The sequence below is a fragment of the Psittacula echo genome, assembly GCF_963264785.1.
Source record: "Psittacula echo genome assembly, chromosome: Z".
NCBI classification, from domain to species: Eukaryota; Metazoa; Chordata; class Aves; order Psittaciformes; family Psittacidae; genus Psittacula; species Psittacula echo.
The window spans coordinates 40,908,513-40,927,118 of NC_137742.1; the positions used below are offsets into that span (position 1 = coordinate 40,908,513).

The window sequence follows — 18,606 nt, forward strand, 5'->3', positions numbered from 1 at the left end:
TCTGTGTGTATTATACACAAATATAAAATAATGAATAGATTAGCAAGCTTATTAAAATATCTGTTTCTTCAATTTGTAGTGTTTCCATTAACATGGTTTATTACCTCCTCTTCTTCCTGCACTAAGTGTTAAACAACTATATCCTCCTTCAGAACCAAACATTATTATTCATAATTACGGTGAGCAGAAATCTGGAGGTGTTACATGGTGAAATAGATGAAGTGGTACAAATTATTTTATATTCCTGAAGCATTCTGATCCACCGTGACCTCATTCTATGCCTCCAAACAGTGCTGAAGCATTTCCTCTATTATGTCATCAATAAAGATGTAGTGTATTTCTTTTTTAGGTAGCAAGATCCATCTTCCAGATTCCTTATATTCTACAGTACCTATTATAAAGTTGAAGTGGGAGAAAAATACTTTATGGATAAGAAAATACAATCAATTACATACTGGATGTTTGCACACAGTTACTTTTTTAACTTTGCTTTTGCAGTCCCTATCTGGCAGTCCATTACACTCACATTGACATTAGTAAAGAATTTGCTCCTGGTCCTTTCAGTTTCCAGGTGAAGGGTACGGGCTTTTCAATCTAAATCATTCAGGAATCAGGCCTGCTGTCACTGATTCACTTACATATATCACAAGACTGCTGTGAGGCATTAGTTAAAATACGTAAATATAAACCAAAAGAAATGTTCACAGAATTTCATTCTCTACCATCCTTATCTTAGATGAAATGCTTTTAAATATAAAGAAATACTCTTGAGACTGACCTCTGTCTTTCCCTAGAAAATGAGAAAACATCTTTAAAGTAGTATAAGGTGGCACTTAGCAATAAGCACAAACATTTCAAAATATTCTAAACACAAGACAAAATATGCTTATTTACAAAAACAAGCATCCGTTCCTCACACTGCAACTGGAAGAAAAACAAAATTGTCACATTTAATACTTCTCTGTATCAGTCCTCGATGATGATAAGTAAAATCATACTGAAACTACAGCTATTCACACAGGGAAAAAGTACCAACATGGGTTTGCTGGTATAGAAATTGTGAAGAAATCTCAGCTTTGTCTTAATATTGTACTGATAGTATGCACCTAGCATAAAAAAAATTATTTCCCTTTCAGAGAAATTACAATAAATAAATTACATTTAAACAGAGGAAAAGTAAGGCAACAGATTTACAGTAATTGATTCTGTTGGTTGTGCATGGTTTGCTGATTCAAGTGTATATTGTACTCAACTGCTGCTAAAAACCGTCTCAACTCTGTAGACAGGGTAGGTGTACTCAGATCACTTGGTAGCACACATATACAAGTGCTGCTGGAACTGCTCCAGATCAAATGCAGATCTTAACAAAAATAAATATACAGTTTGATTTTAAGAAAAAATTTGACATTACTTAACGTGGCAGGGACACTTTCACCATATTAAATATGTACTAATAAAACACACGTAGAAGTTTATAATAATTTAACATTTTTTTTCCTTAAGGTTACTCTGGAATTAAAATCAAAATAGCTTAAATTGTTACATAACTTCATACTATGCAACAGAAGAGAATGAATAATTCAGCATATGCAAGACAGTTTTTTCTTGGCACATCAACTTCATTTACTTATAACAAGAAGAAAAGAGCATCTGGGGAGACAAACACCCACAAATGAAGTTTATTATACCTAACTGTAGAAAGTATGCGATGTTTCTCAGAAACCTTCTATCCAAAACTTCTTGGCACATTTCAGTGTGATTTTAGCCTACATACCTTTTCTCTTTCATCCACATGAGGACCACATTTGCACTGCCCCTCAATGGTGCCATCTCGACTAGGCCACTGATGTTCAGTGACCACAGGATGAACTAAGCCCACTATGCTAAGAAACCATTATAATAAAATACAATTTATTGCAGCAAAAACATTATATTAGAATATTGAATTTTGACACAATTATAACTTACAACAGGTTTTTTGCATGGACTAGCCTCCTTGCAGCGAAACCGGAAGTAACTGGCAATATCTGACCACTGTTAACGGTGTCAAGGGAGAATTACTGAGAGGAGTAATTGTTGTAGGATTAGCCAAAGGTTTTATTAAACAATGATTATATGGCAGTAAAACAATCTATTACTTCCTACATGTCAAATAATCAGCATATATACAATATTCTTTTAGATCTTTTAGATCATCTCACATGGCAGCGTCTGATGCCTTCTAAAGGATCTGTCAGCCTTGAGAGGTAACTTTGAGAGGTGTCCCTGCCCAAGAGATCACCATTCAGCCTGCTGCCATGCAGGAGAGCTCAATAGGCTCTGTCTGCTGCACATATTTGTAGCATCAAGCGATTAGCTTGTAGTCAGACTCCCTTTGGTGTATGCTCAGGTGTGCAACCACAGCAATTTTTAGTTCTGTATAGTTCCAGCTCAGACATGTGTATGATGGTTTTGGCTCAGAGCATTAGTTCCTGATGAGATGTGACTTAGTGCAAGTTTACAAGGTTTGCACAGAGAGCTGATTTCAGTCATGCCTGTCTGTCAGTGATGCCTGAACCAAAGTACTGTTAACTCAGTCAGAGTGAGTATATCCATCGCAAATGAATGGTGAAAATCTTTTTGCTTGCTAGCTTGAAATGCAAATGTATGCAGAACTACTAAGTATAAAACTGTATGTGTGCACACCCAGTATTTTTGGATGTTAAACAAACATCACTGAAAAATCTGAAGAATAATGCTAGCTATTTTATGAAAAAAAAAAAAAAATGTGCTGTGCCTTCCTGCATTCCCAAACTATGTTCATAATAAATAGCAAAGCAAGGACAATGGTGATGCAACTCTTCTCCTGTGGCCATGCAATATGGCCTATTTAGAAAAATCTTAGGCATAGGAGTTCACTAAGATTGATGTGCCCATTTTCCTGTGCACTTGTTTCCACTTTCCCAAAGCGGAGGACAGTTAGCACTGTCAGGGGTTTTCACACAAAACATACTTGTTATCAGTAGCATTAAGGTCAATTGTTCATAGAGTTGCAACAAATACAGTATCTGAAGGGCATAGAAACAAACCAACAAACCAAGATCATCAGACAGACTTTGCAAAGGTGGCCATGAAGACATTAACAATTATATTTCACACCTTCTGAACTGGATCTAAATGAAAGCATTCTAACCTTTTAGTAATTTATTAAGGTAGGCTTAATGTAACAGAAGTTTATCTCACTTTATATAACTACAAGGATATCTTATTCTGTACTCATCACAGAAGAACTACCTCAGTTAATTTGTTTCCAAAATTTTTGTCACCTCTCCAGATGTCATAGGAATGGATTACCCAGGGAAATTCCTTTTTGGTGAATAAGAGATATAGAATTCTTAGATTATTTAATTACGGTGTATTTTCTGCAGTTTATTCTTATGCCATACGTGAAAATTACAAAATAATATTTTCTGAAACAATTACAATAACCAAAATTACAGCAAGTCAGTATGCTTGGCTGACAAATTAATAAACACTCCCCCAAATGACTGTCACTATCACGTACAATATTAATACCAATGTCCACCTTATAAGCTTTGACAACATGTATAAGTACTCAAAGTATACAATTTGAACACATATTTAAATAAGAATAGCAATTTAATGTTCAGTTCTCTTCAAAAGGCATACACTGTATGTCACCGGTTATTTGCACTATTCTAAGTAACTAGTTTTACAGCTTTCAAATATATCAGTAGTTTCGTAACAATTTTCAGTACATTCAGAACAGAACTTTGCATTGCTATGACCAATTTTCACTTGTATCCAATACTAAAACTAGAAAAAAAACCCAACCAAACAAACCAAAACCATCCAGCCAAACAACAACAACAAAATAAAGAGACTTTTAATCCACTGAGTAATTTTGCCATGATTAATGTAATTTTAAAGGTGTTCCTTTTAGGTCTAATTCACCAAAACTTCCTTACAGAGTTAAAACTTCATGTATAGCAGGATATGTTTAATTCATTGCGTTACCTGACTGAAGTTAAATTTGCTGCTTTTAACAAATTTGAAACAAACCTGTACACTGAACAAATTGTACAGGACAAAGTGAGCAGGCAGTAAGTAAACCTGAAAAGATATGCTGTTAACTACCTTAATAAAGTTGGCTTACTCCTTTAGAGCAAGGCACAAATTAAAAATTTTGGGTTATAGTAAACACAACAATCAAAGTTATTGTGAAAAAACAGTTTGGGTTTCTCAGCTAAAATTACCTCTCAGTCCCCACCAAGAGTTCTAATACCTTTTCTTATATTTTTATTTTTGCTTATGTGGCATGCAGAATGCATCAGCTTGCCTCAATAATCTCAGACACCATACATCATCAGATACCAAAATGCTTCTCCAACAACCCAGGTTCTATGACCCTTCTCATTTTATACTTACTGCATACACACATGCCATTGAACAGGTTATCATTGGAGTTATCGATGGAAATTTGGTAACTATGGTTCTTCATTCCTTTCTGCAAGATCTTTAAATCATTCACTTAATAAGTAACAAAGATATAAATGCGGGTTTGACTAAAACCATCATAACATGGACTTGCATAACATGGACTTGCATAACATGGACAGCATGGGTCTGGCAGGCAGTAGTATTGAAAGTCTGGCTTCAAGGTTGGCTTCAAGGCCAGGCTGCATGGGGGTTTGATCAAAACGGTCTAGTGGAATGTGTCCCTGCCCATGGCAGTGGGTTGGAACCATCTGATCTTTAAGGTCCCTTCCAACCCAGACCATTCTATGATTCTATGAAATGGCACCTGTACAGTCTATAACGTGAATAAGAAACTGCAGCAGCACATCCATATAATCCAATTACCTGAAATCAGCATTATTTAATCCAAGTTTTCCCATGTAATACATGGGCTATTGAGAAGGCTACGTAAAATCTCCCAGTTCTAGTGTTCCAGTTCGGGGTTTAACACACTGGACCTTCAATTAAATCTGTGTAAGTCCTGTTTTGTGAAAAACTGCAATCTTTTTAGACACCTATCACGGTGCCATATGACTTTGCAGGCTTCTTCTCTTCTTATTTATACAAAAAGATTTACTGAGTTGCAGCCCAAACGAGAATTAAAGCATCATTTCTTTTCGCAACAAATGCAACAGAGCAGATCAATTCTTCAGTACTGAGAAGACGGCAGGTCGAATCTACCGCATGCTACTGCCGCTCCTTTCCCCTGGGCACGCACGGGAGCATCTCCGCCTGCGAGAGGCAGAGAACCCGCCCCGCCCCTGAGGAGGGGCCGAGGAGGGAGGTGGGAGCGCGGGCCCGCCCTGCTCCGGCCCTCCCCGCCCCGCTGCGCGTTACCCGCGGCTCCCCGCGGGCCGCTGACCCGGAAGTGCTCTGCCCGCCCGGCGCGGCGGTGCCGGCTGCGGCGGTGGAAGATGGCCGAGTCGCTGGAGGAGGTGGCGGTGCTGGTGCAGCGGGTGGTGAAGGACATTCGCAACGCCTTCCAGCGGAACCCCCACATGTGAGTGGCGCGGGCGGCTGCCGTGCCGAGACCGGGCGTGCTCCTCGACCGCTGGCAGTCCCTCCCCCTCTCCGCCCGGGGCGTAGCGGTGCCTGTCGGGGCCGGGGGCTGGGCCCAAGGTCACGCCGAGAAGGGCCGCGGGGACCAGTCGGGTTTCCCCGTCTGGCACCACCCCACGGGGTGCTTGGCTACGAGCGGAGGGGGCCGCGCCGGCCGGCTTCCACGGCAGCTGCGCTTCGCCGGGGCAGGTTGCTGGTTCCCCGACGGTGTCCCTTGTGCTTTCCTGCTGCCTCGTCTTATGGGTACCGCCGCGCACTTGCCTCGGGAGTCTGGGTGCTCCCGGCTGGCGCGCGGCTCGGGAGGCGCAGCCTGCGGCAGCGCTCCGACTGGTGGCGACTCTTGCGGCGGTTTGTCGTCCTGGCGGCAACACCAGGCTCATCGGCGCATGGTACTGAGCTGTGGAAACCAGCGGGGGTTCTAAAGTCTGGAAGCGATGGATATCTTTTTAAAGATAAGTTCTTAAATGAACCGTACTCGAATTCGAAGCTTGACGGTGTTAAACTCACAGCGTAATCGAGATGGGATTGACCTTCGCCTGCGGGCGGGTCAGGCCTGCCAAAGTCCCACTGAAGGCAGCAGGGTCTGTCTGTGTCTGAGGCACAGCGTTAATCCTTGGTGGAAGCACATCTTCAGGGTTGAAGCCTGCTGAATTGCACCCTTGTACAAACAGCATGATTTGATGAATGCCATGTTCAAATCTATCTGTTAATAGAAGTGCTAGTACTTTTCATTGTGCGGTAGGAGACGAGAAGAATGACTGTGTAGATACAAACTACAGTTATTGCTGTCTTGTGAGAGGCAGGCTTTTCTAACAATCTGCGGATCAGATGGTCAGTGTTTCATTTTCAGTTCTGCTGACTACCACTGAGACCCTCATTTAGGCACCTCCTGTATTTCTGTTTCCTTCCCTGTCCTTAGCTGTTTTAAGACACAAACTGTTTAGGGAAGCATCATTCTGACTGTTTATGCAAACTCCATATTGGTCATGGCATATGAGGTAGCACTTAGTGGATAACAACTTCATAACATCAGTACAGTGTATTTGTGTCAGTCACTAAGGCTGCAGTCTCTAAGGTGGTGGCCTATTAATCTGTTCCAGAAAACGGTACACTAACCAACTACACAGGAAAATTTTACAGGCGCTTAATTTGCCCCATTGCTTAAAAGAGAGGGTTAGAGTGAATCCCCTCCTGAATCCCCTCCTGAATCCCCTCCTGAATCCCCTCCTGAATCCCCTCCTGAATCCCCTCCTGAATCCCCTCCTGAATCCCCTCCTGAATCCCCTCCTGAATCCCCTCCTGAATCCCCTCCTGAATCCCCTCCTGAATCCCCTCCTGAATCCCCTCCTGAATCCCCTCCTGTCTCTATAAATGTAGTAAGCAACTTGGGTGGGTGGCCAGGTTTTAAAATACAGCATATGGATGCTGTGTGAAAAAAAAACCCAACCCTACGTTTTGCCATGCAGCTTCATTTTTAGGTTGTGAGGCTGTAAACAGCCAGTATTTGTGAATGAATGTTCTGATTCTTCTTAGTTCCTATTCCTTTGCCAGATTTTTCATTGCTAGCAAACTTCAAACTTTGTTTTGAAGAATATTCCGCTGTTGCCGTTTTCTTTCAGAGGTGCCATCTCAGAGATGAAAGTAGACTATGAGATTTATTGCTTGGAATGGATGCACTGTGCCATGCTTCGAGTGAGGAACCACAAGCTAGTGCTAGTTTGCTGTCTGCTGGATTTCTGAACTGCAGTACTTGAAGAGGGTCTATGCACAGCCAGTGTAGACTGCATGCCCTTTGCTACGATGCCTTTCTACCTCTAGAGCGCTGACTTGCGGCTGTGCTGGCCAGATACTCTCCAGTATATCGGAGACATCTTGTCTTCCTGCTGATGGTCAAGACAGTGGTAACCTGCTGTAGTCCCTGACAGATGTTATGCTCTTGAATAGAGTAGCCTGTCTGTGCTACAGATCTAGGTTTGAGTTCTTTTACATGGTATCCGCCAGGTCCTACTGAAAATAATGGAGCTGATGTGCATAATGTTTCTGTTCACATCTCATTTTTTATCCCCTACTCATTTCTCTTTGAGCATTTGTTGTCACTTGTCTTTGACTGTTTGTTTGCTTGCCCCCTTTGCATTTGTTGTAATGAGTGTTTTGTTCTGGAAGGTTCATAGATCTGTAGGTCTTAAAGGGGCATTGTCTCTGGTTCACAGTAAAAAGCATGTAAAAATACAGTTTTAGACTAAGTAGAACATTGAATTGTTGCTTCTTTATTCTTTTCTTCTTTTTTTTTTTCTCTTTTTTGTTTTCCCCCTTTAAATTTGCAGTAAGAATGTGCATATTTTTAAGATGAGCTTACTTGTAACTAAATATACAACACAAAATTCTTTTTGCCTTGTCTCTGATAGCTCCATTTTCTTCAGTCAATTAACTGTGTCGCCATGCTAGTTCTCAATTTTCTAAGGCTGGAAGATATTTTTACCCAGTCTTTCAAGCATAGTTCCTGATAAAGTCATATACATGAGCTATGCTGCTGGAACTGAACAGATCACCAGCAGTGAGCAGATCAATGTATCTTTCTTTTGTAACTTTGCTGTTCTTTAGAATGTGAAGTCAAACAGAAGGAAGCTCACTTATCAGAAAAGTACACCAATTTGGTACACATAATTTGAAATATGAAGTCTTAGATGGTAGCCCAGGTAATTGTGTACAAAATCTGAGCATACTATTTATGGTTTTCCAAGAATCATTCATGTCACTGTAGCTTAGATAATTTTTTCTGTCTCAATTCATCTCATTCTTAGTGTAGTAAAAATACCACACTATATTTTGTTAGATTTGAAACTGAATCAAGGTTTCTACTGGTGTGATTGCAAATTTCAGGGGATCCGGAAAGAGACATACTTGCTTAAGTCTTTACTGTACCTGAGTATGAAATTTGTCTTGCCAATGTTCTTTTTGTTGAATTAATACTTTTGTGCATCATTGATACTTGCAAATAAGCCAGTAATAAAAATAATTTTCTTGTAATACTTAGTGAGAAGGATCATCAGTGCAGAACTTTGTTATTGCAGCAGAAGTCCAATCAAGTGGAGATTAATCTGAAAGCAAACAAAAGAGAACCCCTAGATATGAAAGCAGCACATCTAGAGCTTCTTTAGAAGTAAATAGTGCATAGAAGTACTTTGGATTTCCATACAGTATATTACTGTTATTTCATTTATTAAATATTTTGGTTATATCACTAAGATAATGACTAATCATAGAATACTTAGGGTTGGAAAGGACCTTAAGATCATGTAGTTCCAACCCCCCTGCCATGGGCAGGGACACACTAAACCATGCCACCCAAGGCCTCATCCAACCTGGCCTTGAACACCGCCAAGGATGGAGCATTTGCACCCTCCCTGGGCAACCCATTCCAGTGCCTCATCACCCTAACAGTAAAGAATTTCTTCCTTAGATCCAATCTAAACTTCCCCTGTTTAAGTTTTAACCTGTTACCGTTGTCCTGTCACTACAGTCCCTGATGAATAGTCCCTCCCCAGCATCCTTGTAGGCCCCCTTTCAGGTACTGGAAGGCTGCTCTGAGGTCTCCATGCAGCCTTCTCTTCTCCAGGCTGAACAGCCCCAACTTTCTCAGCCTGTCTGCATACGGGAGGTGCTCCAGTCCCCTGATCATCCTCATGGCCTTCCTCTGGACTTGTTCCAACAGTTCCATAGTGCGCAAATTAATTAATTAGTTGAAATTCTAAAAGAGAATTATGTGTATGATGCACTGCACAATAAGGGAAAAAAAAATTCAGCTCTTCAGTTCAGGCCCTCTCTTCCCTGCTGTACAGTCTATAAATGTATAAACACTGTAAATTCTTTAGCCATGTAGTCATTTCATGAGACTTACTTTAATATAAAAATATACACGTTTCCAAGTTGTCGTGCTCCAGATTGTCTTACAGTATTAAAAGCTTTTTGTAATTGCAGAAATATTCAACTACTTAGGCCCAATCTTTGTTGTCAGTAGAATTGCAGTTGCTTCATATCCACCAGATATAGATCTCCCAGCCATTATTTAATATCCTCTGTCTAATCCTCTGGGGAGAGGTTGGCTTATTTTAAAGATGATCTTCCAGGAGAAAAAACAGAAAAGGTCCCTTCACATTGGGTGCCTAAAGCTGAAGACCTGTCACGCTCCCATCAGAAGAAATGCCTTCTTCCCTAGTAGTACTGAGATACTGTGGTTCTGTGAAAGGGGGAGCTTTTTGTATCATCGTTTTATGAGTTTAAAGTAGGTTGGCTAGGGTTTATTTTGAGGAAGGCCATTGAAAGGCTGAGACAACAGACTAGGGCTCTTGAAGCAGGTCCTGCAGCAGCTTGCCAGTTACTGTTCTGTCATGGCTGAGGTTTGCACTATGGACCCTGTCTGGGTTGTGCAGCTCCATGGTCTCCTGGGTCTCATCTTGCACAGCATCTCCATTTTCAGCACAGGTTGGAGAAGCTCTGTAATGGCTGCGTACTTCATGACAACTCAGCTAAAATCTTCCACTAAGTTTTGGCTGCTTCCATGGTATATTTTAGGAATGTGAACTAGTGTGGTATCCAGTAAATACGGAGATAACTCATGCAGGTTTTGTAACGTGACTGTGGTGCTTGCTTTGAGGAAAATAAATAGCAAAGCACAAAATAACTCCTAAAATTCAAGAGACAGAAGACCTAGAAGTTTAGAGAGAGAAACTGAATCATACTTTAATAGTAGATGGTGCTTCTGACAGTACAAAATCCTGACAAACAGTAGCCCTCAAATGGTGTCTCCTTCAGTATTGTCAGCAGCATTCACCTGTCACTTGACCTAAATGTGGCATCCTTCATTCTGCAGTGAGTTGAGGTAGTCCTGTCATATGAACAGGCACATCTTTTTCAAATGGCGTGGGGCAATTTGTACAAGATGGAGGGTACTTCAGTCACTTAATTTTGCATTTCAGTGCTGCCTGCATGTGAATCCTGCTGCAGAAGCTTTCTTTGGATAACATGATGGAGCAGAGGCTGCAGACATACTCAGTGTCTCCTGGGCTGACAGACCTGTCCTGTTACTTCAGGAGCAAAAATAGATGGTGGTTGAATTGTTTTGGCGGTGAGATAGGCATCTCATCTTACATAATTCTGCCCTACTGGTACTTTACATCAGGAATTCTGTTGGTTCTCAGGAACTGAGTGCACATGAGACTTCTGAACCAGATGGATCATCAGAAACAATGTCAGGGTGTGGAAACATGTTGGAGACAATATTTCTACCAACTGAGAAGTCCTGGTTTGCATCTTAGCAAAAACTGAGTTGTTAGCAGATAAACAATTTTTTGTATTTCACTGTATATTGGTGAATGTCATTATGCACCAATCTAGTCCCCTGGCAATTTCAGCTAGCTGAGTTAGTTTTGGAGTTGGGATGTTTCAGGCAGACTTGTCAGCTCTATGCAAACCCTACCTGTCTGTCATTTTGACATGTTTAAAGCACTATTGTGGAACTTAGCTTGTCTGTGTCAGACTTTTTGCGTTTGATAAGAAGTGAAGGTGTGAATGCATGGTTGGGTTTTTTTTCTCTCTTTGCTGTTTACATTTGGTGTATTGTTTGTAAGCAACAGCTAGTAAATTCTTGCAGTAATTAATAGAGTTAATTAGCAAAGCTGTGGGTGACAGCATCTTCATTGCAGGTGGGAACCTGTATGACCCTGTATGCAAGGTCAGGCAATGTTTGACTAAGCATGAGGTTTAACATTCATAAGAGGGGGAGTCTGCAGTAACTATAAACTTCATGCTATAAGGTGCCATATTTAAAGAAGCAGGTGGGAATGTCATTTTTGGTCTAATCTGACTAGCTTCCTGAAGGGCTTGTGTTGAGTGCGGCAACAGAAAGGAGCATCTTGCTTTAATACCATTGCTTGAAATTGGTGGGGTAAGAAAGTGCTGTTTTCCCTCTGTCTTCAGATGACCAGAGATGGGTAAAGGACCTGGGTGTATGTTTAGAGACAGAGCCAGGTGATTTGCAAATATCTTACCTTGAGTTACTTGTGCTCTTTTTGGCTTGTGATGTATGTCATGGTGTATGGAGGATTAAGTCTCCTTTCTGAATAAACAAACATATTCTTAAATAATCAAGTCACTTTTTATTATGTTATTAATAACCCACTGAGGGTAGAGAACTAAATCAGTACACTCAGATTCTCCAGTAACAAAATTCAGTAATTTGTTCAGCAGACTGTCTTGCGTAGGAGAAAGAAAAACGGAGCATGTAGAAACATGCATGTTGCTGTCTGTGTAACTTTCTTTTGTGCAAACTTTGGTTTCTGAGCGCCTAGTCACACTGCTGCAGGAAATGTATGGGTAGCTTTGAGTTAGTCAGCTGCCTGTATGTTTTATGTGTTTTGTTTCTCTTGCAGTAGCAGTTCCTACATCTACATCACAAAGGTAGGAGTACGACTACTTGTGTTAATTCATCTGAGTTAAACTGCTTAGATGATAATCTAAACATACAGAAAAGCGGACCTTCTTCATTTAGGTTCGTTGGGAAAATAAAATAGAACTTTTCAGTTATCATAAGGTAAGAAGATCCAGAATCACCAAAAGGAATCTTCCTAGAGAACTTTTAAAGGATTTTGAATTCATTATGGATCATCTAATAATGACTATTAATTCCAGATTCTTCAGCAAGTCTTAAAATACTTCTGATTTTCAGTTGCTACAGCACTGTTTAACTAATACAAAGTTTTTGTAGTACTCAAAATCACAACTGGCTTTTATATTGAGTGTGAATAAATTTTACAGAGGTAAAATACATTTATGTTTTTTGCTCAACTTAAATCTTTATTCACGCCTTAAAACATGTTTGAATAATTTATTTGCCAAGTTAATATACTGCATGAGTTTTGCAAAGAATAGCTTTCTGAAAATGCATTTTTTCATACCTGCTGTTCAGCAAGAACCAAGAAAGTGAATTTAGGATAATGACTACAGATTTTTGGTAAAAATGGGGGAAAAGATGGGTGGGAACTGGATGGGAAGCATTGCCAGTCTGCTCTATTGAGGAGAAAAGTTGGCATCTACTGGAAATAAGTTTAATTATATTTCTTTCTGGTTGTTTTTTTTTTTTTAAGAGATGAAATTGGATTGATACCTTGTCCTGAAGCCAGGTATAACCGGAGCCCTATTGTCCTGGTAGAAAACAAGCTTGGTGTGGAGAGCTGGTGTGTCAAGTTTCTTTTGCCGTATGTCCACAATAAACTTCTCCTCTACAGACAAAGAAAACAATGGCTGAACAAAGATGGTAAGTTGCCCAGAAGGAGAATTGCATCTAATTGCATCTAGTGTGATTCTCAGTGCACATTTTTTATTTATCGTAGAATCATTTAGGTTGGAAAAGACCCTTAAGATCATAGAGTCAAACCATAAAACTAACACTGCCAGGTCTGCCATTAAAACATGTCTCTAAGTGCACATCTACATCTTTTAAAATATCTTCACGGATGGTCACTCAGCTGCTTAGCTGAGCAGCCTATTTCATTGCTTGACAACCTTTCGGTGAAGAAATTTTTCCTAATATTCAATCTAAGCCTCTCCTGGTGCAACTTGAGGCCATTTCTTCTTGTCCTATCGCTTGTTACTAGACACCCACTTTGTTATAACCTCTTTTCAGGTAGTTGTAAATAGCAATAAGGTCTCCTCTGGGCCTTCTTTTCTGCAGACTGAACACCCCCAGTTTCTTCAGCCTCATAAAACTTGTGCTCTTGGCCCTTCGCCAGCTTTGCTGTCTTTCTCTGGACCTGCTCCAGCCACTCAGTATCTCTCTTGTAGTGAGGGGCCCTGAACTGAACAAAGGATTTGAGGTGCAGCCTCACCAGTGCTGAGTACAGGGGGATGATCACTGCCCTGGCCCTGCTGGCCACACTATTTCAGATACAAGCCAGGATGCCATTGGCCTTCTTGGCTGCCTGGGTACAAGCTGGCTCACGTTCAGCCGTCAGTCAGCACTCCCAGGTCCTTTTCCACCGAGCAGCTTTCCAGCCACTCTTCCCCAGGCCTGTAGTGTTGCATGCGGTTGTTGTGGCCCAAGTGCAGGACCCAAGTGCAGTTGTTGAACCTCATACAATTGTCCACAGCCCATCAGTCAGTTTGTCCAGATCCCTCTGCAGAGCCTTCCTACCCTCCAGCAGATGAACACTTCCAGCCAACTTGGTGTTGTCTGCAAACTTACTGAGGTGCACTTGGTCCCCTCATCCTGATAATTTACCTTTTTTGACACTATGCTGTCCCTTAAAGCCAGTTTAACTGTTCTGAAAGAACTGAGTGTTAGTGGCGGGAAGGGCAGGCTTTGGATTGTGCATCTTGACAAGCTAAACAAGTTGTAGGGCTGCTTAGTTGAAAAATGTAAATTCGTTCTCTCTTGCCCAAGCTGGAAGGGTGAGAGAGAGATGACTGATTTTGATTACTGATTTAGGGAAATGATGTTAATCTTTACAGACGAAATTTTGTCCTGCTTTCCTGAGTTGGAAGGGAAACTGTGGTGATGTGTGGATCTAAAGAAAGAAACAAGTGCAGTGTCTTTCAGACATAGGGGTGCCAGAAATCATTAGTCCATACAGCTTGATAACTGTAAAGCTGAATTTCCTTTTTTATCTTTTTATCTTGGTTTGGATTTTACTTTAATTTACTTGCATAAAAAATACTTCAGTGTGTATTGTCTTTGTTAAAGAATTATAAATGTGTGTGATGTGAAAGATATTTGACTGCTTACAAAGTGTCCTATTCAGAGTAAGAATAAAAAAAAGTAATTCTGAAACTTTAAGAAACAATTTTTTTTGTTCACGGTTTCAGGTATCTTCTAAATAGTCAGCATAAAGAGTCCTCTTATTCTAGGCTTAGGGTCTTACTTTTGGTGTTTATGCATGTTCTTTCTGAGGCTTCTTTCTAGTATCTTCTACCTGCTGTGGTATTTTTCTGTCCTAGAAACAGGGATATCTTTCCCATTGAAGAGCACTTTGTGACTACTCACAGAGTTCAGATCTTTAGTATAACATCCACTAGAGTTTCAGTTTGGGAGGCTGAAGACTGCTGATAGCTGTTAGCTAAAGGGCAGCTGGGTGGCTAATGTGATGGCACCCTCCTGTTTCCACACTGATTCACGTGCTTTGTTGCAGTGACACTGTGGTATATGCCAGTTCTGCCTGGATGATATGGTGTAATGACTGCTTGAAGGATATCTCTGCTTCCTTCCCAGATGGAGCCTTGCAAAACCACTTTCTCTCAAAATACAGATCATAAAACTACGTCAGTAAATACTGAGCAGCATGAAGTTTAGATTGCTGCCTGTTTGTTGAGACTTTTTTGGTTTTCTTTTGAGAACAAAGCTGCATTCTCCTTTGTTTCTAGGGTTATAAAGTCAGTTCAAAATGTGAAGAGGTGATCTACAGCACCTGCATATTAATAATGTGTTTGTAAAGCAGGGTGCAGCTTACAGAGTTGAGTATGTTTTACTGTAAGTGAGTTTCACAATTTATAGGAAATCTTAGCAGAAACTGAGCTCCGATGGTGGAGGGAATGAAGGTGGAAGTCTTTCCCGGGTAGATTTACAGAATTGTCTCTAATGAGGCTCAAGTAGGCATGTACTATCAAGAGATGTTACAGTTTCTATACATTTGACATACCCTCAAGGGTTTTCCTGCAAATTCCTTTTTGTAGACAAAAGTGCATGCTTAGAATTTGGCAAGGCAGTAGCTTTCTTCTGAATGTAGTGAAGGAATAGGTTTGTGTATTACTGCTGCAAAACTCAATTGTATATTCAGTTGATACTTGTAATAAACTGTGATTGCAAATGTAGTCTTTCGTTACCTCGTTTGTGTTGTTTGAATTATTGTAAGCCATTTTAAATAGAACAGAGAGAAAAAATGGTGCTGATTCAAGTGCTAGTTTTCAGATGCTGTGTCTGATATTTTCTGGCAAGATCCTGGAAGAAGGAAGTGCTTTGTAGTCAGTCATTAATAGCTTACTGTGACAGATGTTTAATTTAGTTATGGTTTCTTTTGGATGGTTGGAATCTAGAATCATGACTACTTCTCGTTATTGTTCTAGTTTAGAAATCCTAATTTTGCAAAATGCTTTTATCCTTTCTCCAATATTTTAATTTATGCATGCATATTACTTGAATTATCACAAGATGGTTTTCTGAAATTGCCACAAATTTCCCTTTTTAAGCAAAGTATTGTTGTGCGTACTCCCGGAATATTCTTACTTCCCATAAGTCTGTATATTTCCACTTTTACAAGTCTTCTGAAAAGCACATCTTGAAATCTGGATACAGCCATATTTAAAGAAAAAAAAAAAAGAAAAGAAGAAAGAAACCCCAAAACCATATAAAAAACCTGAAAACATATTGTCTTGTTCAGCCTTTTGCAGCTGGGGAGAATTTCATTTCTAAGAGGACATACACATTGTGAGCACCTGTAATGCTATAGTTTGCTTAAAATGTATCCAGCAGAAAGTACTTTTAAATTGTAAATAGAAGATGCCATTTTTGTTACTAACATTGAGGGAACTAGCTGCAGCTACTATCGCTGTGTGCCAGATCTGTCATAAGACTTTCTATTGAAAATTGGCTGAAAGTTTACTAAAGTTGTGTTATTTGACATCTCTGGTTCAGAATCCACACTTCATGAAATCTTAATCTGTTACTTGTTACACAAAGCATCAAAGAGCATCAACATTAAGGGGCTGGGTATTGCTTTGAGATTTTCACTTTGTCTGCTGCTTTCCTTTGGTAATGTTCAGGATACAGTGAACCCTTGTAATGGGAAAACACAATAATGGTAGACAAGCTTCTCTTTAAATTGGCTCGATTTAGTGCTGTTCCAGACTTTTGACATACCAGAGTAGTCATGTTAAGTGCAAATCATGATTTAGTAGGATAAACAAGCTATATTGTTATAAATAGAGTCGTGTAGACTACGAAAACTGTTTCTAAAAAGTATTCAAAAGACTGAACTAGGCTGTAATAAGCTTTTTCTGAACTGTCTTGTCAACCATAGCATATACAGAGGGCAGTACCTAGCAATTACTAAAACCATTATTGTATTTAGAAAATCAAGCGCTCAAAAGTTCAGAATTTCTTATTACTTAATTCAGAACCTCCTCTAATTGTGTTCTTTGTTGCAGTGTTTTGCTGTGCCTCATTTTCTTCTTACTCTGCACTGCAAAGTTTCATTTACATTTCCCTCCTGTAGCAAACAACTTTCCCTCCTGTAACAAAAGAAGTCCTGCAGATATCTCCATTGCACAGTTCTGCTACATCGATACTTAACCATGGTTGAGCATTGGAGCCTTTAGATGCAGCCCACTGACCTCTTGACAAAGTGATAAGCATCAGAAAATAAAGTTCACCATAGGAAGTGTCAGTCCACCTACATTTGGTGTGCTGAACTCTTCATAATATGTTTTAAAAATTATATTAAGCCATCAATTTTCTGGCAGTCTTGATTAACTATAACTTAAAACAAGCTTAAAAGATATATGACTCTTTTGACTAGGGGAGAAGCTAGTATTAAACTCTTTTTTGGGGGGGAGGGATTTTTTTTGGGGTGTGGTAGTTTTTGTTGTTGGTTGGTTTTGTAGATAATCACCAGTTGGAGAGCAGGTTGGCTGAATGGGGTAAAAATGCAATTAACTGAGTGAAGGTGTGTAGACTAGCTTTATGCTAGCAGCAAAGCTCATAATTTCTGATTTTTGGTTTGGTTTTTTTTTCCCCTTGAAGAAACTCTCAGTTGCCAAGTGGTGGCTACTGTTGATTTGACGTACAGAAGATTTATGTTATCTTAGAAGAGTTACTTTTAGATCTTGACCTATTACATTTTGTAGGACAATTTGTGTGTGTTGGTTATGACAGAAGCTAATTACAGTGGAATAATCGGCACTTTTAATTATGTATATTCATGATATGTAAAATTGAGATATTCTAAACGTGCAGAATAACTGCTAGTATTTTGAGAAGGCAAAATGGAAATCAACATGAAACAATATCACCTCACAATTTTAACTTTCGATCTGTATAAAACTCTTATTAAATGCTGCCAATGAAGTTTTTGAATGTAAAATTGAAACAGTAGCTAGCAAAGCACTTACTAAGTGTTTAATTTTACCTAAGGCCAGGCTGGACAGAGCCTTGTGTGGCATGGTTTAGTGAGAGGTGTCCCTGCCCATGGCAGGGGAGTTGGAACTAGATGGTCTTAAGGTCCTTTCCAACCCTAACTATTCTATGATTCTATGTGAGTAATGCTGGATATTTCAATTGGGCAATCCACCTGTCTAAAATTAAATATGTGTTGAACTACTTTGCTCGTTCAGTGATTAAGTCAAAGAAAAAAACTTCGTACATGCAGGCAGCAAATTAGGAAGCAGCATTGCAGATATGAGACATATTCATGCCCTAGCAACAAAGAGAGATTTAAAAGGAAATTTTTCATTAAAGATAAAAAAAGAAAAAAAATCTTGACTAAAACTCATGAAATTAGACAGAAAAGTTAGTTCCTTGAGGTAATTTCTAAAACATCAATGTAACAGCTTAGTGCAAAATTGACAGAGTACACTAAAGAATTTTTTTTTTACCTCACTGTGTCATGACATCCTTATCTCTAAATTGGAGAGACATCAATTTGATGGGTGGACCACTTAGTGGATAAAGAACTGGCTGGATGGCCGCACGCAAAGAGTTGTGGTCAATGGCTCGATGTCCGGCTGGAGACCGGTAACGAGTGGTGCCCCTCAGGGATTGGTGTTGGGACTGGTCTTGTTCAACATCTTTGTCGGTGACATGGACAGTGGGATTGAGTGCGCCCTCAGCAAGTTTGCCGATGACACCAAGCTGTGTGGTTCGGTTGATATGCTGGAGGGAAGGGATGCCATCCAGAGGGACCTCGACACGCTTGTGAGGTGGGCTGATGCCAACCTCACGAAGTTTAACCATGCCAAGTGCAAGGTCCTACACCTGGGTCAGAG

The 18,606-nt window shown here is 40.0% G+C and overlaps 1 protein-coding gene across 1 annotated transcript in view; it reads left to right on the forward strand.

The window, feature by feature from the left end:
• Positions 1–5,394: 5,394 nt before the first annotated feature.
• PTAR1 (protein prenyltransferase alpha subunit repeat containing 1) overlaps positions 5,395–18,606 on the forward strand; it is a 31,446-nt gene continuing 18,234 nt past the window's right edge. Inside the window, exons 1-2 of the mRNA XM_080637607.1 lie at positions 5,395–5,518; positions 12,720–12,889. Coding sequence (XP_080493733.1) covers positions 5,433–5,518; positions 12,720–12,889 — 256 coding nt within the window. The 5' untranslated portion in view covers positions 5,395–5,432. The remainder of the gene's footprint in view (positions 5,519–12,719; positions 12,890–18,606) is intronic.